The following is a 22,650-nucleotide window of genomic DNA, read 5'->3' as shown; positions in this document are numbered from 1 at the left end:
TTTCATCCTACTCAGAACAGCACACAATTTAAAACCTATGAAATGTTTATTTCTGGAATTTTCCATTTAATATTCTCTATTTAATTGGGGGTCTTTTTAAGTCACAACTTTTTTTTTTTTTTTAGTTAACCCTCACCCGAGGATATTTTTTCATTGATTTTTAGAGAGAGTGGAAGGGAAAGGGATAGAGAGAAACATCGATGTGAGAGAGACACATCGATTGGTTGCCTCCTGCATGCACCCCAACCAGGGCCGGGGAACCTGCAACCAAAGTACGTGCCCTTGACTGGAATCGCACCTGGGACCCTTCAGTCCACAGGCCGACGCTCTATCCACTGAGCCAAACCAGCTAGGGCTCCATTTAATATTTTGAGGTTGGCCATGGGTAACTGAAATTTCAGAAAGAGAAACCAAGGGAGGGGGCCTCCTGTACTACAAATACCGTGTCAACGGTAACTAGTAACTCAGAGGCGGGGTGCTATACCGGAAAGATGTGAAGCCACGTCAAATGTGGGATGATTTTGCACAACATGTTTCAGAACAAAGAGAATCCACTTCTGGATACTGAGACACAAGGGTCCTAGTGTTGGACCACAGAGGAGGAAATGCGAGGCTAGCACCCGACTCAGTTCTGAAGGGCGCAGTATTTACAAACTCTAATCATGTAAGTGCTGCTTACGGGCATTGAATTTCCAGATTAAACCTAGAGACAAAAATGAAGATTTCATTATGATTACAGAACAAAATATAAATATTATGAACAATCAAAAGTATAGAAGACAGCCCAGCTGGTGTGGCTCAGTGGTTGAGCATTGACCTATGAACCAGGAGGTCATGGTTCGATCCTGGTCAGGGCACATGCCTGGATTGCACACCACTAGGGGGTGTGCAGGAGGCAGCCGATGAATGATTCTCATCATTGATGTTTCTATCTTTCCCTGTCTGAAACCAATAAAAAATATATTCTTTAAAAAAAAGTATAGAAGACGGAGGTAGAAATGAAGTAGAGAGGAGTGGACCAGAGAAAGATTAAGGACACACACGTCCACATCTTATATAACAATAACTCAAGAGATAATACCTAAAGTTGGTGGAGTCAGAAATAGAGATTGAAGTGTATTATTTGACATTTCCAAGGTAATCAGTGGAAGAAATAAAAATGAAAATATACTGTCAACAATTGGAAAAGGGAGGAGAAAAGGGAGTTAAGTTCTCATCCTTAGCATTGATAGACACTCTAAAAGTGAAACTTAGTCAAGAAGAAGAGGTATAAACATTAGAGTTTTGGAGGTAACCACCAGAACTAAAATTAAAAATTGTTACATGAAATGGCCTCTGGAAGTGAGATTGGGGTAGAAAGAGTGAAATGAGAAATTGTTGCTTTTTATTTTATGCATTTCTTTTCCTTTTTTATTCACTTTGTTATGTGCAAATATTACTTAGATTTAAAGATAAAGTAAACTCAAAAATTTTAAATAACTTCTTGTTTTCCTTGCTTCGGGGTGACCTTAAGCAAGTCGTAATTACGTGTTTTAGTTTGTTGTTGGTGGGCACTAATAAAGAAGCTTCCAAACTTTCTCAGTCCGCAGGGGACAAAGTGTCTGAGTCATGCTGTCTGGGAGCTCCTAGGCCAGAAGAAATGCCTATTCGTTCTGTTTATTCAGTGATTAGGTCCAAACAACTTAAAAAGTACATATGTCTTCACAACTTAGTAGCTGTTTAAAGTAATATTAAACATGAACTAGAAAGGAAAAAAGAATACTTTTATCCCGTTCTTAAATAACCATAATGAATTACAAATAGGATGTGTGCACCCGTTGGACACTGCACAGTTTCTCAAACCGAAAGATCAGCTTGGACCCTGCCACTCTCATTTCCTGTGCCATGTTGATTTTCACCTGACACTTGCTCTTAATCAGAGTGGCAGCCCAAAACTCAGCTTTACAAAGGTATGGCATCATCAAAAGGAAGATAATGCAAACTACCACAAACCACTGGTAGAACCACTACGAGCTGGTAGTTGTGGGGTTCAGCAGAGGTTGAGTATCAATGTATTTTCTTTGAAAGCTTAAACACTCGCTGATGAGTCTCAGGGTGACTTGTACACAGTTGGGGAACTGTGTCCCTCTCATCTACTTGAAATTGTGAAACTTTATTGGAAAACATTTGAGGACAAGGGCCATGGATATTCTAAAATATCTAATGTAGTTTCTTGTTCAATAAGTGCTCCAGCCCTAGCTGGTTTGGCTCAGTGGATAAGAGCATCGGCCTGTGGACCCAAGAGTCCCAGGTTCAATTCCGGCCAAGGGCATGTACCTCAGTTGCATGCTCCTCTCTGGCCCAGGCCCTGGTCAGGGTGCATGCAGGAGGCAACCAATCTAATGTATTTCTCTCACATTGATATTTCTCTGTCTTTTCCTCTCTCCTCCACCCTAAAAAAAAATTTTTTTAAATCAATGGAAAAAAAATCCTCAGGTAAGGATAAAATAAATAAATAAATGCTCCATAGCCTGGCCAGTGTGGCTCAGTAGTTGAGCATAGACCTATGAACCAGGAGGTTTCGGTTCGATTTCCTGTCAGGACACATGCCCGAGTTATAGGCTCAATCTCCAAGAGGGGGCATGCAGGAGGCAGTTGATCAGTGATTCTCATCATTGATGTTTCTATCTCTCTCTCTTCCTTTCTCTCTGAAATGAATAAACACTTTAATAATAATAAAGGCTCCATAAATACTTTCATTTGAATCTATGATGTCATAGGTTATAAGATGCATACTGATTTCTAGAAATAGTAGAATGCTAAAAAAAAAACACATTATAAAATCAATAAAATACAGCAGTTATAGGCTGCTGTGAGTTTATTGCCCATGTCTGAGTCAGTGCTACAGTTTAATATTTACCCTTGTGATATCTGTAAAGTCAAACTCATCGGTGTCTTTGTGGGCTTAAAACCAATCATAGAAATAAATCCTAACACAATGGAGTTTGACTATGTCTCCTTCCCCAGCACACACAAAACCAATCTTATTCTTCCAACTGCTGTCCTCTTGGGGGTGAAAGGGAATGAGCGGTCGGCACTGCCTTCTCCCCTTCCTTCCCTGAATTTTGAGTTTTATGTTCCTGTCCCCCACTGTTAACATGTTTCAAACTCTGCCATTCACTTTGCAAGTAATTACAAAACTTGGTACTCTTGGTTCCTCGGATATGAAAGGACAGCTATTGCAGATCTAGGTTGTATTTTTCTGATCTTATTCCCAATTTCTCGTAAGAAGCCCAAAGTAGCCTGGAGGCTGGAGCCACCCAAGCATGGCCATGCGGCCTCCAGGGGTGCCCACATAGTGCCTGTAACCACTCAAAGACCCTATTTTTCTTTTTTTTAAATATATTTTATTGATTTTTTACAGAGAGGAAGGGAGAGAGATAGAGAGTTAGAAACATCGATGAGAGAGAAACATCGATCAGCTGCCTCCTGCACATCTCCCACTGGGGATGTGCCCGCAACCCAGGTACATGCCCTTGACCGGAATCGAACCTGGGACCTTTCAGTCCGCAGGCCGACGCTCTATCCACTGAGCCAAACCGGTTTCGGCAAAAGACCCTATTTTTCAAACATGAAAACAAACATAATGAGCTAGAGTCCTTAAGTTTTGCTTAATTAGAGTAAAACTTGTAGAGCAGAAGGTAAATAAATGTAAACATGTAAATATTAATGTTTGGATGGAAAGGAAAGTCGGGTAGAAAGAAATTTCACACTGCAATAGTTCTTTTCTCTTTAGGTGGGTGGCCCCTCAAAGATTCAAATTCACAGGAAGCAGATCAAGTTTTTGTCACATGACCTCCCAAGAAAGGATAGAGTCCGGGGAAAGAGTGGCCAGAAAAGAAGGACGCCAGAGATGACGATTTCTTACACCTCCAGGCAGAGTCCAGCTCAGGCTGGGGGCGGGGCGGTCTTCAGAAAGCAGGGTCTTCTCTCAAGGAGTTCCGGGAGGGAGGCCGGCAGGCAGACACTTCCTTCGATCTGTGGGATCCAGTAGGCGGGATATATCGGCTCCCTCCAGCCTCCTCCCTGCTTCCCTAGGATTCCTTTATATGGTCCAGTTTTTACAATTACGGGGACCTCCCAGCCCTTGGCGCCTAGGAGTTAAGTGCCTGGTTGCTTAAACTCGGCACAATGTCTGAAAAGATGGGCTCCCCAGGTACAAAGAACTCTCCAGGTCTATTAAACTGCATACAACAGCCCTGGCTGGTGTGGCTCAGATGGTTGAGTGTCGTCCCTGCACCAAAAGGTTGCCAGTTTGATTCCTGGTCAGAGCACATGCTCAGGTTTCAGGCTCGATCCCCAGTAGGGGGCATGCAGGAGGCAGCCATTCAGTGTTTCTCTCTCTTCCTCTCCCTTTCCCTCTCTAAAATCAATTTTTTTAAAATGCATTAAAAGCACATGCAACAGTCAGTGTCACACTTAGACTTCAAATGGAGCTGCATCTTCAACTCTGTTTTAAGGCCCTAACATAGAGGAGAGTCTGGGAGCCGAAGAAAGAGTCTTGCTATACATGCTGTGTTGGGGGCGACCCCTACATGTTGTAAATATTCAGCTGATATGTTTGTCTATTTGATCCAACCCTGGTTTTCCTTACTTGACTGTTTTGAAGTCATGAGTGTTTTTGGCATCAATGCCCTGATGTCACCTGTTCTTCTATTGCTGGTCCCAATTCCCAGCTGTTAAGGCCATGTGTGATTCCTCTGGACTGGCACTGGGAAAGCCCCTGGCCTTATCCTGCACACCTACTCATTCTCTGGCCATTTTCATTTGAGAAAAATGAAGGAGAGGGAGGGAGGTCCTGCCTTTGTGGCCTTTGTCCTCTGTGCATGGTTCTCTGTTGGTAGGAGAGACCTGACCAGCCAGCATGCACCTATCCACAGGGCATGTCCACCTGGGATGGACTTTTTAGGTGGTTCCTTGGCAACCAGACCTACTGTCCTTCCCCTCCCTCCACTTACCAGTAACTAAATAGCGCAAAATTGGCTTAGTGGAGCCACCAATACGAACACATTTTTATGAACATGCACAGTCTCTTTATGCTCATTTCTTTTCTTTCTTTCTTGTTTTTTGTTGGTGGTGGTGTTTTTTGTTTTGTGGGGTTTTATTGGTGGTGGTGGTGGTGGTGGTGGTGGTGGTGGTGGTGGTGTGTGTGTGTGTGTTTAAGAGGAAGGGAGAGGGGGAGAGAGAAGCATCAATGATGAAGAGAGAATCATTGATCTGCTGCCTCCTGCACTCCCCCTACTGGAGATCAAGCCTGAAACCCGGCATGTGCCCAAACCAGGAATCAAACCATGATCTAGTTCATAATTCAACCCTCAACCACTGAGCCATGCCAGCCGGGCTAGAACTCATTTCTTAAAGGGCCTACCCTTCTTTTCCAGAACTATTTGAAAGCTGAAAAAAATCGGAACATTTAAGGCCAGAAGGACCTTCAGGATCTATTAGTCACTGTCCTATTTTACAGATGAAGCCCACACCGATGACACCCAGCGCGCACATAGCTAGTTATTAGAAGTGGGACCACACCCTGGGGTTCCTGTTCCCAGTCCTGGGCTCTTTCCACTGTACTGGGAGCCACCTCCATGTGGAACAGCACCACCAACTAGCAAACGTGCCAAGTAGCTCTCTCTGAGGACAAGGACCATTCCACATTGCTTTATGGGTCCCCTGGCCCCGGGACAGTGATGGCCAACAACAGGTACTCAGGACATTTACTGATGCCTGACCTAAGTTTCCGTAACTTAAATCGATGGTTAAAATCCTAATATGCAGCTGATGGCTTCCTCCACGAGAGGACATCTATCTATAAGTCTACTTCTGAGAGTTAGCAGCCTTGGACAGCCGAAGCACGGGCAATGTAGCTCTAAAAATGGTGATATTATGTCATTGCCGCGTCTTACTGTGAAAGAGGTAATATTCTAAGACTGTTTGCTCATCTTAGAATGAATACCTACATCTTTTGGTGGCAAAATGACACATATAGTGGGAGCATAGTAAGTACAAATATGCAATTGAAATTAATGTATGTGAAGTATGTAATAACATGCCTCACACTCTCATCCTTTAACTTGGGGATAGGAGGGTGTTGAGAATGGGGTTTGTTGCTGATTCCATAGTTTCATAGAAAACTCCTCAGTCATAACAGAGCAATCAGATACTTTAGAAAATTGAACACTATGTTCATTCTTCCATCCGGATTAAATAAATCCCCGTTTTGTATCTTTCACACTAGCCATGCATTCATTTTGAACTTTCTTCCATCATATCCTTAGCCACTTTCTTAGGCCTTTTCGTTGCCATCTTGGTTGTTAGTAAGCTGACCTAACCAGAATTTGAAATGGCTGCCTCCACAGGTAGAACCAATTTCAGCTTAGATTTGACTTTCTCATTGTCCATCCCCAAACGAAATGGCCACAGAGATTGATGTTGCCTTTGGGGCAGAGAGCTTTGATTCATTAAAACATTTCCTACAAGTTTTCTGTCTTCTTTTCTTTGGTCCTGCTTGCTTGTCCTTTGTAATTTGCTTTTATTTATTCTGAATTATATTCTATTTTTTGGTCACAGTACTCCCTTGACCAACAAGTTAAGCTCTATCACAATTCTCTGAGTTAGTTTTAGCCGAGACTCTTTCAGAAACATAGAATTGTTTTATCTTCACACAAAAATAGCTTCCTGAAATACACAGGTCTCTGGGGGGCATTGTATTAAAGTCACATCTTCCTGCTGATTCTGAAGTTTCTCCCCCAAATTCCAGGGAACAGAAGCTTGGGCTGCATTCTCACTTTTCATTTGCGGTGTTTGGTTACTTTGCATTAACATATTCAATACAGTGGCCTCTTCTGGCATGTTTCGGTTTTTAAGAATTATTGGAAATCAGCTGTGAGCTGTAGGTCAAAGCTATGAATCAAGTACTAATGTATTAAAACAGGCTGAAGCAAATCGGAGAAAAGAGGAATGTGTTAGTTTTGTTATTGCTGCTATAACAAATCACCTCCAATTTAGTGGCTTAAAACAAGACAGACTTACTCTCACAGTCTGGAGGTCAGAAGCCCTTATACTGGGCTAAAATGGCGCCGGCAGCCTCGGCCGGCTTGGTTCAGTGGATAGAGCATCGGCCTGCAGACTAAAGAGTCCCGGGTTCAATTCCAGTCAAGGGCACATGCCCGGGTTGCGTGCTCGATCCCCAGTAGGGGGCCAGGAGGCAGCCGATCAATGATTCTTTCTCATCATTGATGTTTCTACTCTCTCCCTCTCCCTTCCTGTCTGAAATCAATAAAAAAATATTTTTAAAAATTAAAATAAAATGGCGTCGGCAGGTCTGGTCCTTTCTGGAGGCTCTGAGGGGAGAATTCGTTCCCTTCACTCATATTGCTCCTCACTCTCATCTCCTGCCCCCCTCGTGGAAGAACCTTTGCAGTTCCATTAGACCTGCCCAGACCATCCAGGATACGCTCCCAGCTCAGGACCCCAAACTTAATCCCATCTGCAGGGTCCCTTCTGCCATATAAGGCGACACATCCCAAATGGTCTGGGGGTGACGAAGTGGACGTCGTTGGAAACCATTATTCGCTGACTGAAAGGCCTTGGCCTCTCTCTAGTGACAGTCTTTGGCCTCTCGTATTGAGGTTGCGCTGGCTTGATGGGGTGGGGAGAGGTTTGTGGGTGGGCCTGCCAGCGGCCTGCAAAGGCCCACGGCCCGCTTCCTGCCTGCAGCACCCTGCGGTGGCAGCCGGTCTCAGCCACCTCCCGGACTGTCCGGCACGTCACCTAGTGCTCTAGGACCACTCACTGTTCCCAAGATGCTCTCCAGCCGCCTTCCTCACCCTGCTTTCTTTCCTTTTCAGCATTGTGCTAGCGCCAGGAAGCCACCGTGCCAGCAAGCGGCGAGGGAAACTGAGGCAAGATGTCGGGCCGGAGCGGGAAGAAGAAAATGTCCAAGCTGTCGCGTTCAGCCAGGGCTGGGGTCATCTTCCCGGTGGGGAGGCTGATGCGTTACCTGAAGAAAGGGACGTTCAAGTACCGGATCAGCGTGGGTGCCCCCGTGTACATGGCGGCAGTCATCGAGTACCTGGCAGGTAGGGTGCCTCGAGGGGCAGGTAACCCGCCCCCAGATTGCACGGTCCGCTCGGCCCCTCTCACACCGGCTGGGAGGGTGCTGTCTCAAGGCTGCTGTGGGTGGCAGCTGGGTTGCGGCTTGCCTGCTTGCTGATCAGTTTCTGCAGGCTCTAGGGGAGAGAAAAGGGCATGAGACGGACAGGTGATCAGCACGGGAGGAAGAGAACCCACAGGAAAGTGGCTCTTCCAGCCCAGCCCTGAAAAAGGTGTGTCTTGCGTAGGCAAATGCAATGTGTGAGAATCTAGGTTCCCAAAGAAGAGAAGCTACGGGAGGAAGGGGGTGCTATTTGTTTTATAAAAGGGGTCTTCACTTTACAGAAAGTCCTCATTAAACATCAGTTCTCCGGGGCATGAAACTAGGACTCGATGTCCATAAATAACTGACCAGAGCATCAAAGGCATGTTCAGTTGGTTCCATGAAGCCAACATTCTAATTTTGCTCCTTTACAGAGGTGGTTCTCTGTCTACAGTGGTTATGTAGGAAATCGTTTCCTGTATTGGTTGTTAAAATTACTTTTTTACTAAGAGATGAGAGTTTTGCTGTATGGGTTCTCTATATATTTGAGAACTTTCTACTTCGTTTTTGTTATTGTACTCTTATGTCGTAAACAGAAGATATACTTCACAATTTCAAGGAGGCTTTAAAAGATATATAGCCGGCCAGTGTGGCTCAGTGGGTTGTAACAGGAGGTCACAGTTCAATTCCGGCCAGGGCACACGCCTGGGTTGCATTCTTGATCCCCAGTAGGGGACATGCAGGAAGCAACTGATCAATGATTCTCTCTTGTCATTAATGTTTCTATCTCCCTCTCCTTTTCCCTCTCTGAAATCAATTTTAATTTTTTTAATTTTTAAGATATATAAAAATACAAATCTATATAAATAAGTGTGGTTAGTTCACTGAAAGGGTCCTCTTAGCCATTGGCAATAATGTCTTGGACTCTGCCCATGGGGATTCCCTAGACACCAGATCCTTTGGAAAGTCCACCAGGGAGAAAAGCGAACTTCCCCAAACCACCTACCTGGAAGCTGAGCCCCTTGCAGCCACAGCATGAAAACCCCCAGGCGGGCAGGGCTGGACCCAGTTTCTCTCCCAGCTCCCTCTTCCCCTCCTGCTTCTCCCTCAAGCGCAGTCTCTTCCTCCTTAAATGTACGGTCCTGTTCTGCCCTCCTGGTCCCCATCGCTCACCGAGCACCGTTACCGAAGAAAGGTTTGCCTTGATCCCTTCGTGGAAGCTTCTCCCCCGGACCTTCTGTCGGGCACACCGACCGCAGCACCATGAACCTGTCCCTTACTGTGCAATGAAAGCCCTCCTGCGCTAAAAGTTTTTCAGGAGGATCCTTCAGGAGGTGGGAGAGAGGCTGGAGGGCTCTGAAGGTCGACTGAGTCCAGGGAGATAGAGCAGTGCTGTTCAAGGTGGGATCACCCGGGAATCTTATTGACAAGGGCCGGGGTGGCGCCTGAGACTCCGCCCTTCTAACGAGCTCCCAGGTGATGCCCATGCTGCTGGTTCCAGGACTGCTCAGAGGAGCAAGGTGGTACCAGTCTCTCAGCAGCAGACCTACAGGCGTGGGGGATGCTTGTTCAAAATGCAAGTTCCTGGCTGCACCCCTTCCGGTGGCCTGATTCCCTGGGTCTGGGGTAGAACCCAGAAGCCTGATGGGAAAACCTGCTGGCTCTGGGATGCTGGCTTCGAGAAAGATGAATGAAACTTTAAAACAACCTGTTAAACTCGTGTCACCCACTGAGACTGGAAACCACTTGGGTGACCCAGAGATCCCACAGCCTCCCAGCAGGAGCGGGGCTTCCCTGAGACCCTCCGATCCCAAGCTGTGCACTTCCTGCTACACCACCGTGACCCATTATAATGTGTGTGTAATCAAAGTAATTAAGTACTTTCTATGTCTCCACTTGGCAAAAGTCACACTTCATGCATAAGAAAACAAATGCGGCCTTTTGAATCACGGGCATCTCTGTTCATCTTTGGTTCAGATAAAAGCTTACATTTTCCCATTTATTCAACCAATATCTGGTAAGCATCTACATGTCAGTACACACACTAAGTCCTCAGGCTGCTCTCTGGTCATAGAATTGGACCGTTGCTAGGATTTTTCATGTGTCTTGGATTAGAGCCCCCAGCCTTCACAGCAGTCACACTGTGACTTTGAGCCAGCCGGTCTTTTTTTTTTTTAATATATTTTATTGATTTTTTTTTTTTTTACAGAGAGGAAGGGAGAGGGATAGAGAGTTAGGAACATCAATGAGAGAGAAACATCAATCAGCTGCCTCTTGCACACCCCCAACTGGGGATGTGCCCGCAACCAAGGTACATGCCCTTGACCGGAATCAAACCTGGGACCCTTCAGTCCGCAGGCTGACGCTCCATCCACTGAGCCAAACCAGCGAGGGCGAGCCAGCAGGTCTTTAAGGACTTACAGTACCTTCCATAGTAGAGCGTCCTTCTGTTTCTCAGTGAATGGAGTTCTCAGAATCTTCCATTCACTCACAAACAGTTATTGAGCACCTACTGTGGGCCAGGTGTTGTGGATGCTGAGGACAGAGCTTAGACCAGGACAGACAGGAATCCCTCCCTCCAGCAGAATGCATTCCCGAGGAAGGAGCAGGAAAAACAAGTGGAGGGTGTGCTACATCAGGCGTGCTAAGTGCTGGGGGACAAATAAAGTGGATACTACTGATAGGGTGTTCCAGAAAAGGGAAGGGGAGGGGAGTCATCAATAGAGCCACCCAAGAAGGCCCATCTGAAGGAAACCAGGGAGTGGGCCTGCAGATGTCTGGGGGTGGGTGCCCTAGCCTGGGGGAAGGCAGGTGCTGGGAGTGTTGGGGGAACAGCAGTGGGGACAGAGGGCTACAGCTGGGGGTGGGGCTTGGACTGTAAATGAGGCCCAAGGGAGAAGGGGCTGGAATTGGGGGAGGGGTGGGGATAAGAGCTAGCCATAGCGGCTCTGCAGGGTTTGGAGCAGAGGGGGGAGTGATCTGATCCTGGGGGAGGGGTACAGGGTGGAAGCAGGAGAAGCAGCTGGAAGGCTACAGCAGAGATCCAGTGAGTGGGCAGTGAAGGCACCGAGGAAGAGTAGAGTACTGATATAGTTTGAAGGCAAAGCCAACAGGACTTGCTCATGAGTTGCACATGAAATAGAAGAGAGGATGAGCACCTAGAAGGATGGCATAGCCATTAATATCCTCTCTCCAGCCAGTCCCAGCATCGAGCATCTTCCTCAGTCAAATGGAGAAGGTGAGTCTGGCCGGTGGTACTCAGTGGTTGAGCGTAGACCTGTGAACCAGGAGGTCAGGGTTCGATTCCCGGTCAGGGCATATGCCCGGGTTGCGGGCTCGATCCCCGGTAGAGCACATGCAGGAGGCAGCCAATCAATGATGTTTCCTCTTTCATCGATGTTTCTATCTCTCTATCCCTCTCCTTTCCTGATGCCTGGGTCTCACCCCCAGAAATTCTGGGGTATGTTCTGGGCATCAGGGTTTCTCAAAGCTCCCCCAAATGATCTGACGGGCAATAGAGTTGGGAATTAGTAGGAGTTACCAGATTCGGATGGGAGGGGTTGCGCAGGGGGAGACTGTCCGGTTGGGGAGGAACAAGGATGAAGTTTAGAGGAGTACGTAGCACTTCCAGGAACTAGAGGAAGTTCCGTGTACCAGGAACAGGCTGGGAAGTGGCAGGGCCGGGGGTTGGTGGTGGGAATGAGATGGAGTGGGGAGCAGGCCACTGAGGACCACGATGAGCTATTGAGAATAAATAATTTACCTTTTTTATGTTGAGAAAATGTTTCATAAAATATTTTTAATTGAGAGGACAAAGAAGTCTTAAAGCAGGGTTGAATTTCAGGGCACCTCCTGAAATCATTGTGTAACATAGGAACTCATCATTTACACATTATTTCCAGACAATTAGATCTATCCGTTTAACACCAAGCATTTTTACCTAATGATTCTCACTTATTACATTTGTGTTTTGAAGAGCTCACTTTGGCAGCCAGAGCCACGCGCGTGGTTGTGCAGATTGTACACTGCGCAAGGACACACATTTAAGGGCATGCCATTCACAGCGTGGCCCTCAGATAACTATCTTTATTATGAGCATTTCCAGCAGATGGCAGTAAAGGGTCTTGTTCAGATGAAATCGGGGCAGTACAGTGTCTTGAGGAAGAGGCAACTTTTTCTAATTTGCACAAAGGCGCCTTTGGCCTAGTGATGGCGCTGTTGGCAGGGATCTAGAGGAGGACAAAACGGAGACAGGGAAACCATTTCGACAGTCACTACTGTTTTCTGGGCCGGAAGAGAAGAGGGCCTTAACTCAGATCATGGCAACAAGCGTGGAGAAGAGGGGCAGAGACTCATGGCCTGAAGAGGCCGGGAGGAGGGAGGGCGGGGAGGAGGAGAGAATGACTCTAAGGTCTGTGTGTGGATGGAGCTGCCAGTCCCAAGGGCGATGGGAGGAGCAGGCTTGGGAAGGGGGCGATATGGATGTGGGGAGTTGGATTTACCTGTGGAACACCCAGGTGAGGTGACATCTCAGCAGAGCTGGAGGTGCAGATCTGACCACACGGGAAGGTAGGTGGAAGCTGGAGCCACAGGTGGATGGGGTTCCCCCAAATGACTCATGGCCTGAGCAGAGCAAAGGGCCCAGACACAGCCCAGGGGCGCCATCATCTGGCGGGCAGGTGTACAAGCACGATGGGGCCGGAGAGGGAGACGGTCTTGAAGGAGCGGCCACTCCGGGCCCTCTGTTCCAACCCTCCGTTTAATGTGCTATTTCCCATCTGCTGGGGTCGGGATGCCCGGTGTCGATTCAGTTCGTGTCCAAAATGAGAGGACACAGCTCTTCCAAAATCATTTCTTTTGGCTACAGAAATCTTTTTTTTTTTTTACTATCAGATACTCAGGTGCATTCCAGATGGTTACTATTGCTGGAAACCAGACTTCCAAGAAGTTAGAGGTTTGCTGTGGAAGTCTATAAACTTCCAGGGAAGTCGCCACCACTTAATGGAATAATGATCTCCCTACAGAATTTCCAGTGGAACAAATGTGTGCCATTTAAATCCAGTTTTCCTCCTGATGGCCAATAGAAAGAGACTTGTGTTCCCAAAATCAATAAAGTCACTCAACGATGTAGCAACTATAACGTGGGAGAGATGTGAGAATGAATTCGCAGTGTTGTAGCACTTTTCATTATGGAAATGCCACATAAATATTTAATTTTAATGCTTATTTTATAATCCACTTAAATGCGTTTGTCGGAACAGCATTTGAAAATATTAATAATGATTAATGTTGTTTCAAACATTTAAATCATCGGTTCTCAACCTGTGGGTCGAGACCCCTTTGGCGGTCGAACGACCCTTTCACAGGGGTCGCCTAAGACCATCCTGCATATCAGATATTTACATTACGATTCATAACAGTAGCAACGTTACAGTTATGAAGTAGCAACGAAAATAATTTTATGGTTGGGTCACAACATGAGGAACTGTATTTAAAGGGCCAGAAGGTTGAGAACCACTGATTTAAATGGTGGCTTCTCTGTCCCAGGGAATGTTCAGATGAAACATCCAACAGAGAAAAGAACTCCTTGGTCTAGATTTTCTGGTGTATCATTAAGTTCTCCTCTTTAAAGAAAAAAGGAAGAAAAAGGAAGCTCTACCTTTGCTTTTTCACTAGAGCACATGGTCAAGGTTTTCTTTCTAGAACGGATTTTGGAAGGGCTGGTCCGGGAGCTGAGTCGCAGGCTTCGCGCCACCTGCTGAGTCACTGCGGTGACTCTCTCCTGTGCTGCACTTAATTCTGGCAGATTTCCCATCTGCGGGTCTCATGTCCGTGCGTCTGTCCGTCAAGCTGAAAATAACCTGAGCTTCAGGGGCTTCTTGCAGGCCCCAAGCATGGCGGGTTTCCCCATGAGCCCTGCTTCTCATGCTGACGACTGAGTTAATGAACTTGGGAGGGTGCTTAACTTCTTCCTCTAAATGCAGGGGACAGAGGCAGGAGAGTGAGGGGCCAAGATGCTAAATTACATTTGATTTCTCAGAAGCTTAACATTGGGAGGCTCCTTGGCCCCCTCACCCATCTAGGAAAAAAGGTGAGTGGAGTGCACCTTCTTCCCAGGCGTGGGGCCCCCGAGATGAGCAAGTGCAGGAAACTCCGTTTTATTGCGCACAATGGGATGCTGCACATTTTAACCTAGAGTCATGCTGCAAGCCTATTTTTTTAAAATATGTTTTTACTGATTTCAGAGAGAGGAAGGGAGAGGGAGAGAGAGAAACATGAATGATGAGAATCATTGATTGGTTGCCTCCTGCACGCACCCTACTAGAGATCAAGCCCGCAACCTGGGCATGTGCCCTGATGGGGAATTGAACCGTGACTTCCTAGTTCATGGATCAACGCTCAACCACTGAACCACACCGGCCAGGCCAGCAAGCCTATTAGTGAAAGCTTTGTGATTGCATTTCTTTTTGATGGGTACACTTTTTTAAATAAAGAAAGGGTTGGGCAGCAGTCTGAATGCAGCAAATCAGATTATCCAATATGACATTAATTTCAAATTCTCTGCCCCACTGTCTCAACAAATATGCTCATACTTCTCCAACTACAGTGCCCCCTCAATCTGTGATTCAGGAAACATGATCCCTGTATAAATGAATTGTTGGTAAACACAATATTCATTGCTTAATAACCTGGAAGGGATGCTATGAGATGAATTTGCAGTGATTTAGCACTTTTCATTATGGAAATGCCATATAAATATTTAACTCTAATGATTATTTTATTCTAATTTTTGTTAATTACATTTGCTTAGTTAATATGGCATACTTATGCCAAGTTTTTATTTTATTGCCATATATTTTATAAATGATGGCAATTTCATGTGCTATTTTATTTGAAATTAGGTTGATTGTAAAGACATACATAATCCCCTGTTAATTTTAAGATTTAATATTTATGCCATTATACCAGCAAATCCCCAACACACACACACACACACACACACACACACACACTGTGCAAACACCTCACAACAAATTTATGCGCACATGCACATACGCACACATTTTCCCCCACGTGTAAGTGAAACAGCTCAATGGCACACTGCTGTTAGCTTCCTAAGGGAAGGAATTTTTCTTTATAGGCTCATTCATTCTTTTAAAAGCAGACAAGTTTGATTTAGCAGAACATCCTAAAATTGAGGAAGAAGGAAAAATAACAAAATAAGAGGAGAAAGGAGAAAGCATACAGATGGTATGAAACAATTCTATAGATTTTTTTTAAAAACTTGACTCAAAAATTTGGTAGCAGGTGAAGTAGTATTAGGAAAATTCCTTTCTGTCAGCTCTTTCCCATTTACCACATAACATGTTCGTTAAACTCGGAGCCAGGCTTAGGCTCTGAGGGGTATGAGGAAACCCCTGAGCCCCAACATACCTTCCTTCACAGACCTCATAGGTCTCCCCACTAGGAATTCATTTCTCGGGTTGAGCATTTCCTCATCCTGTAGTGTGAGTCCTTCCCATCCACTTTCCTTTAGGACAAGAGGGACCTGGGGCATCAAGTGAAGTGGAAAAGAGGATTCTGAAAGGGGTCCCACTGGGTACCAGAGACAGACTTCATCTACATCACTATTCTCTCAGAGATGCCCCATGCTAGGGTTTAAACAAGAGTTTATTTCTCTCTCATAAAAGAAGTCTATAGAACAGTGATGGCGAACCTTTTGAGCTCAGCGTGTCAGCATTTTGAAAAACCCTAACTTAACTCTGGTGCCATGTCACATAGAGAAATTTTTTTGATATTTGCAACCATAGTAAAACAAAGACTTATATTTTTGATATTTATTTTATATATTTAGATGCCATTTAACAAAGAAAAATCAACCAAAAAAATGAGTTTGCGTGTCATCTCTGACACGCGTGTCATAGGTTCGCCATCACTGCTATAGAACATAGTCCAGGTTGGTAAGGGAGCCCCACAGCCATAAGATACCTCAGCTCCTTCTGTCTTGTTACTCCACATCCACAGCTTCTTCTTGGTCAAATCCCAGCCATCACGTCCTCAGTCCAGCAATAGAAAAGGAAGGGGTACCATACAACACGACTGCTTGCCTTTCACTGGCCAGAGCTTAGTCACATGACCACCTGTATCAACAAGGGAGGTTGGGAAAAACTGTCTTCATTCCTTCCCATGGATATGGGCTCAGCAAAAAAAAAAAAAAAAAATCAGATCCATATACCAAGGAGGATGGGGAGGAATTAATGTCAAGGGACAACTAGAAGACTTTGTTCCAGGATCATAGGTCAGGTCTTGCTAACATATCTTACTTGTCTAAGACCTGAATTCTTTTCAGCTTTTTGGATTTCTTTCCAGGCCCAGACTTAAAAATCACAAGTGAATCAGTGTGATCAAACTCAAAGACCATTCCCAAGGAAAAGCTTCAGGGAGCTCAGACCCCATTCTGTGGTTGCCTATTAACTCCCCCTTGTCATTTCAGCGGAGATTCTAGAATTGGCTGGCAATGCCGCGAGGGACAACAAGAAGGCCCGGATAGCCCCGAGACACATCCTGCTGGCAGTGGCCAACGATGAGGAGCTCAATCAGGTACCTCTGCCGCACGGACACGTGCCACCAAGTGGGTTTGTCGAACACACGACTGCATGTGGACACAGCTGGCTGCACGTCATTCCTGCTCTAGTTCCCGTCACATTTGCACCAAAATAGGTCTTTTAGATCCTAAAAGAGAAGAATCGATTCTTCTGGGGTATCATTCAGCTTCAAAATACAATTGCCTCTGGAGTAGATCCTGTTATACATTCTGGGTCTGGCCAGGCCTTCTTTTCCTCAAAGGAGTGCGGAGACCAGTGGTCTGCTGCGTCTAGCCCCAGCTTTGACCTTTGAACTTCATTTTGTCAAGCTGTGCTCCCCATGCGTGAGGCTCTTTATCCTCTGTTATGTCTGGAATTCCAGAGCCCTGGGCAGCATGGCTGGTTTCAACCTCTCTACCCTTTCATTTTGCTTGGCTTGTTGTGTTTTCTGCACAAGATCACAGGAGGCCTTGACGCCTACAGAGATACTCTCTGCAAGAGAAACAGAAAAAGCCAGTTAGACGGTGTATTATGCAACTTAGGGGAAACAAAGGCCAGATTTAACCTTGTTTTGCCAACAGTTAGAAGTGTATTAAACCCAGGATCAGCAAGCTCTTAGCTGTCTGAACTGCTGCGTTTCTCTCTTCAGCTGCTGAAAGGAGTGACCATTGCCAGCGGAGGCGTCCTGCCCAGAATCCATCCCGAACTGCTGGCCAAAAAGCGAGGGACCAAAGGCAAGTCGGAAACTATCCTCTCCCCTCCCCCGGAGAAAAGAGGAAGGAAGGCCACGTCGGGCAAGAAGGGGGGCAAGAAATCCAAGGCTGCCAAACCACGGACGTCCAAAAAGGTGAGCCGGGCTGCGTCCGTGAGCCAGGGACTCTCGGAACAGCAGGAAAGTTGAACCGTCGAAGATGAAGGTGTAGCCATATCTCCAGAAAATGGGGGACTCCACGGCGCGGTGCTGGGAGAAAATGCCAACCATGCGCTCCAATCACCAGGCAGGGTCTACCAGCGGTTTCCAAAGCTTGGGTGGTCCTCATGTTCCCAGATCCCTGCCGTTGCCCCCACTAAAACCTACGTGAGGGCCGACAGCCTGGCGCGCTGCTCTTCACTTCTCTGTCGCTCCGTGTTGCCACTGAAATAGCTCTAGTCTCCCCTAGATAGTCCCCTAGGTCCGGCCGAGGGGGTTCAGGTGTGGCGGAGAACTTGATGAGCAGCTACAGCCAGAGATGCCGTTTGCAGAGTAATACTTTCAGGTGCTGCCCAGCACAGTAACTGCTCTCCATGTGTGGTTCTTTCTATTTGAATTTAACTTAATTAAATCAAATTTAAAAGTATTTTCTCGGTTGTACGAGCTGAGTGCTCAGTTGCCTTGGCAGCACAGACGCAGGACGTTCCCACAATCACAGGAAGTTGGACAGCGCAGCTTCAGAGGCTGTCCGTTGCCCTCCACAGACCTCATGACAACACAGAGGTCATGTAAGCGCTCCCTGGGCTGCCTCGGTGCCCCAGGGGAAACCGGGGACGGGGGGTTGAGCAGTGTGCTGGAACGACCCTCCCGGTTCTGATGCTTGTCATCGTAAGTGGAGAAGAGCAAGAATCACATAACTGCGCGACAGGCTCGCGTGAACCTTTGAACACGTCGTGTTTTTGGCAGCACCCGTTTCTTTTCCTGATATTGCTACCCTTTGCTTCCCTCCATCAAGAGCAGTAGAACGTAACGCTAACCACTGCCTTTCATGCCCACGGGGGTGGCGGCTATGGGAAGAGCTTTATCGAGCCACTTTGGGCTTTTTCTCCAATGACTTCCCCCCTATTCCTCTGATTTCTACCACAGTCCAAACCAAAGGACAGCGATAAAGAAGGGACTTCGAATTCCACCTCTGAAGACGGGCCAGGAGACGGATTCACCATCTTGTCTTCTAAGAGCCTCGTTCTAGGGCAGAAGGTACTAAAGAGAATTGTGCTGTGTTGTGCTGTAGTAAAACATGATTGCGTTTTCAAATCCTCACCTGAGGATATGTTTATTGATTTTTAGAGAGAAGAAGGGAGAGAGAGAGAAACATCAATCAATTGCCTCCCATACTCGCTCTGACCGGGGATGGAATCCACAACCTAGCTTTGTGTCCTGACCAGGGATCGAACCCGCAACCTTTTGGTACATGGGATGATGCCACAACCAACTGAGCCTCCCCCAGGGCCATAATTGCATTTTTTTAAATATATATTTTATTGATTTTTTACAAAGAGGAAGGTAGAGGGGATGGAGAGTTAGAAACATCGATGAGAGAGAAACATCGATCAGCTGCCTCCTGCAAACCCCCTACTGGGGTGCCCACAACCAAGGTACATACCCTTGACTGGAATCGAACCTGGTACCCTTCAGTCTGTAGGCCGACGCTCTATCCACTGAGCCAAACCGGTTAGGGCTGATTGCATTTTTATAACCTGCTGTTTACAAGCAGTGACGCCTCCTTCATCTCTGGTTCCCCTAATATGACTTTCTCTCTGGCCTTGAATGATTCATTTTTGAACTAACGAGTAAACAAGGTCTTTCGTGCTGAGAATTGTTCATGCTGATGTTGGTCGGCCAAAGGTAAGCATGGAGAGTAGACAGTTGGTCAGTAGATAGGATGGCATTACTGGGCTTGCTGGAAATGGCCCAGGCCCCAGTTATTTCTGTGCTCACCAAAATGCTCAGAGCCAACTTTCTCAAGCAGGCTGTGGGCGGTCCACGTTACATGGCTCACTGTAATTCATCAAAGAAAGAAAATAGAAATATGTTTCCTGAAAACCCCTGGTGTTAGAAATGAATGGTTTGCCAATAATTTCGTCTGCCTGCCTTTCTCGGCTGCAGGAGGAAACAAACGGGCCAAACATTTGAACAGTCTCCAGCAGCACAACGGTGGCCCAGCCAGACCTGCAGATAATTCATTCCCCCAGCATAAAAGTTTACCAAACAGACAATTATCTGTTAGATCAACTGGGGCTGACATAAGATCCGCAAGGAAACAGCTGGTCCTATCTCTGGTAGCGCAATGTTTGCAGCCTGACGACAGTACAGTGTGAATCTCATTGACGCGGTTGGGACGAGCGTGTTATGGGAAGAGTGTAGAAGTGGCAGGTTCCTACGGCCTCACTGATGGAAGCCCAGCGAAGAGGTGGAATTCATGTCCCCTCTAGGGGCCGTCCGAAGTTACGAGGCGATTAGCTTTCTCTCACTTCTTTAGGGGATCGTGAAGTTCTTGCTCAATGGGGAGGCGATGAATAATGCCTCCATCCCACTAAGCCCTGTGCGCATATGGCAGCATTTCACAAGTGCAGCCCCAAGAACGTGGTCCACTAAAGGCAAGGCGGCCAGACATACGCAGGTCAGGGTCCCGGGGGCCATCACTTCTCTCAAGCGAGGTCATCAGCTTTGCGACCCTCCTCGAAGGTCTGCGTTGCTCTGGGAAGGATGCAGGAAACAGAAGGCAGGGGAGAGAGCCAGGCTTCCCTTGCAGAAGCTACTCAGAGACTATGTCACCGACCAGCAAGGCTGCCAGGATGGGGAAAGGCAGGCATAGGCTGTAGGGAAAGGAGAAGAGGGGAGGGGGTCCCGTTTCTGCTCCTGGAAGAGGAGATTTGTGCAAGCTGCTAACCTCAGAGCGAACATCAATCCTCTGAGCTCAAAGCACCTGTTGAAAACCAAACACCGGGAAACTCGAGACGTTGCTCCATGTACAGCCCTTTGTGTTGACATTCGGTATTAGAGAGAATTAACAGATATGATGTGAAATATGAAGATGCTTAACAGGATCTAATCTTTCCCACACTCTCTATCCTTTCTTCCTGCTGCAGCTGTCCCTGACCCAGAGTGACATCAGCCACATTGGCTCCATGAGAGTGGAGGGCATTGTCCACCCAACCACGGCCGAAATTGACCTCAAGGAAGACATAGGTAAGGTCCCCAGACGATAGTAGAGGTGCCGCAGTACAGCCCACTGTTCGGGCAAGCTCTTCTGAGGTTGGCCCTTGTCCGCTGGCTGTCCCCTGCTTGGGGTGCTTACCTTTATATGTAGCTGAACAGCATTACCAGAGAGTAACTAATTTTGTTTTAGATCTGCATATATTTTTGAAATTTTCATTGAAATGTTAGATGAAAACAGATCATTAGTGCACAGCTTGGTGAATTTTTCTTAAAGTGAATACATCTTTGCAACCAGCACCTTGATCATGAAACAGAACCTTACCAGCACCTCAGAAGTCCCCTTCTCCCCCCTCCCAGTCACCATTCCCTCCAAGGTGACCACTGTCTTGTCTTCTAACAGCACAGATGGCGTCATCTGTTTTGGAGTCTTTATAAATGAAATCATGCAGTGCGTCTTCTTTTGTGTCTGCCTCCTCTTGCTCATCTTTGTATTTGTGAAGTTTACTCATATTGTTGAGTATGGTTGTAGTCCATTCATTTTTCTTTGCTGTATAGTATTCCACTATAGGAATATATCCCAATTTGTTGATCCATTCTACCATTGGTGGCATTCGGGTGGTTTTTGGTTTAGATAATAATGAGTAATACTTGTACAAACGTTGTTATACATTTTTGGGGTAAAATTCTGCATATATTTTAAGCTTAAATATTGAGAAAACCATTGATAAAAAGGAAATGGGCACCTAGGAAAAGTTCATTGTCTTAAGGCAGGAGATGTTACCAGGCTAGGTAGAAGAGCCTGGGAAGGGAAGCTAGGAAGGGCACTAGAAATAATAGCATACTCAATGGTCACCATCTCAGCCCTGGTTGGGGTGGCTCAGTTGGTTGGGTGTCGTCCCTCGCATCAAAAGGTTGCCAGCTCGATTCCCAGTCAGGACACATGCCCAGGTTGTGGGCTCAATCCCCAGTAGGCATTGAATTAAATGAACACAACAGGTACTGAGCCCAGAGAACAGAACACTGGAGAACACTGGAGCCTCAATTTAAAAAAATAATAATAATCTTCAGGATTCCTGTCAGGAGACACGTTATGGTCAAGTCACCCCCTAAGAAGGTCCTTGAAGAGTTTGTTAGAATTTAAGTCCCGATGGACAGAAGCCAGACCCCTGCCACAGGTGACCACTGGCAAACCAGGATTTCAGTTGCAAAGTTTTATTCCAACTTTCCAAGTACGGTTGGTTTGTTTTCTCTGGCCTCGTGAAAGTGTGTCTGACAGTGTGATTGGCGGCATTGAAAGAACAGCCACAGTGGCTCCCGCTTGTTCTCCTCACAGGGAAGGCCTTGGAGAAGGCTGGGGGCAAAGAGTTCCTGGAAACGGTGAAGGAGCTCCGCAAGTCCCAAGGCCCTTTGGAAGTGGCTGAAGGTGAGTGTGGAACTGGGCCGTGTTCCCCGCACAGCCTCGCACCTCCCTCTCCAGCATCACATGCTGCCCACACGCTCAGTTTGCCAAGTAAAATCTGCCGTGCCTAATCAGAAAGTTATTTTTTAATTTGAACAGTCCCAGGTGGATCATGTCATGTCCTTCGGGGGCTATCAAGTATCTGGATAGTTCAAGTCAGGGTGCTTCAGGTCACCCAAAAATGGTCCGGAGTTATTGGGTCACTTTCAGTCATTCTCCTCCCTCGGCCCCTGGCGACCGTCAGTCTCCTCTGTCTGTGGATTTGCCTGTCCTGGGCATGTCATGTAAATGGAGTCAGACAATATGGGACACTTTGTGTCTGGCTTCTTTCACAAATAATTTCTTCGAGGCTCATCATATTGTAGCACGTATCAGAACGTCATTCCTTTTTCATGGCTGAATAATATTCCATTTTGCTTCCCCATTATCAGTTGGGTGGTTTCCACCTTTAGCTATTGTGAATAGAGCTGCTATAAACATTTGTGCGCAAGTTTTTGTTTGACACCTGTTTTCAAGACTATTGGGT

General features: G+C 46.5%; 1 protein-coding gene across 1 annotated transcript in view; it reads left to right on the top strand.

Annotated features, from left to right (window-relative positions):
* LOC102439458 (core histone macro-H2A.2) overlaps positions 1–22,650 on the top strand; it is a 43,538-nt gene that overhangs the window by 15,306 nt on the left and 5,582 nt on the right. The window contains 6 exon segments of the mRNA XM_014465407.2: positions 7,884–8,114; positions 16,665–16,771; positions 17,405–17,602; positions 18,593–18,703; positions 20,596–20,695; positions 21,999–22,088. Coding sequence (XP_014320893.1) covers positions 7,943–8,114; positions 16,665–16,771; positions 17,405–17,602; positions 18,593–18,703; positions 20,596–20,695; positions 21,999–22,088 — 778 coding nt within the window. The 5' untranslated portion in view covers positions 7,884–7,942.

This window comes from Myotis lucifugus, unplaced genomic scaffold (genome assembly GCF_000147115.1).
Source record: "Myotis lucifugus unplaced genomic scaffold, Myoluc2.0 scaffold_292, whole genome shotgun sequence".
Classification (NCBI taxonomy): domain Eukaryota; kingdom Metazoa; phylum Chordata; class Mammalia; order Chiroptera; family Vespertilionidae; genus Myotis; species Myotis lucifugus.
Note: the sequence above shows the minus strand (reverse complement) of the source record. Positions and strands in the feature narration are given on the sequence as shown.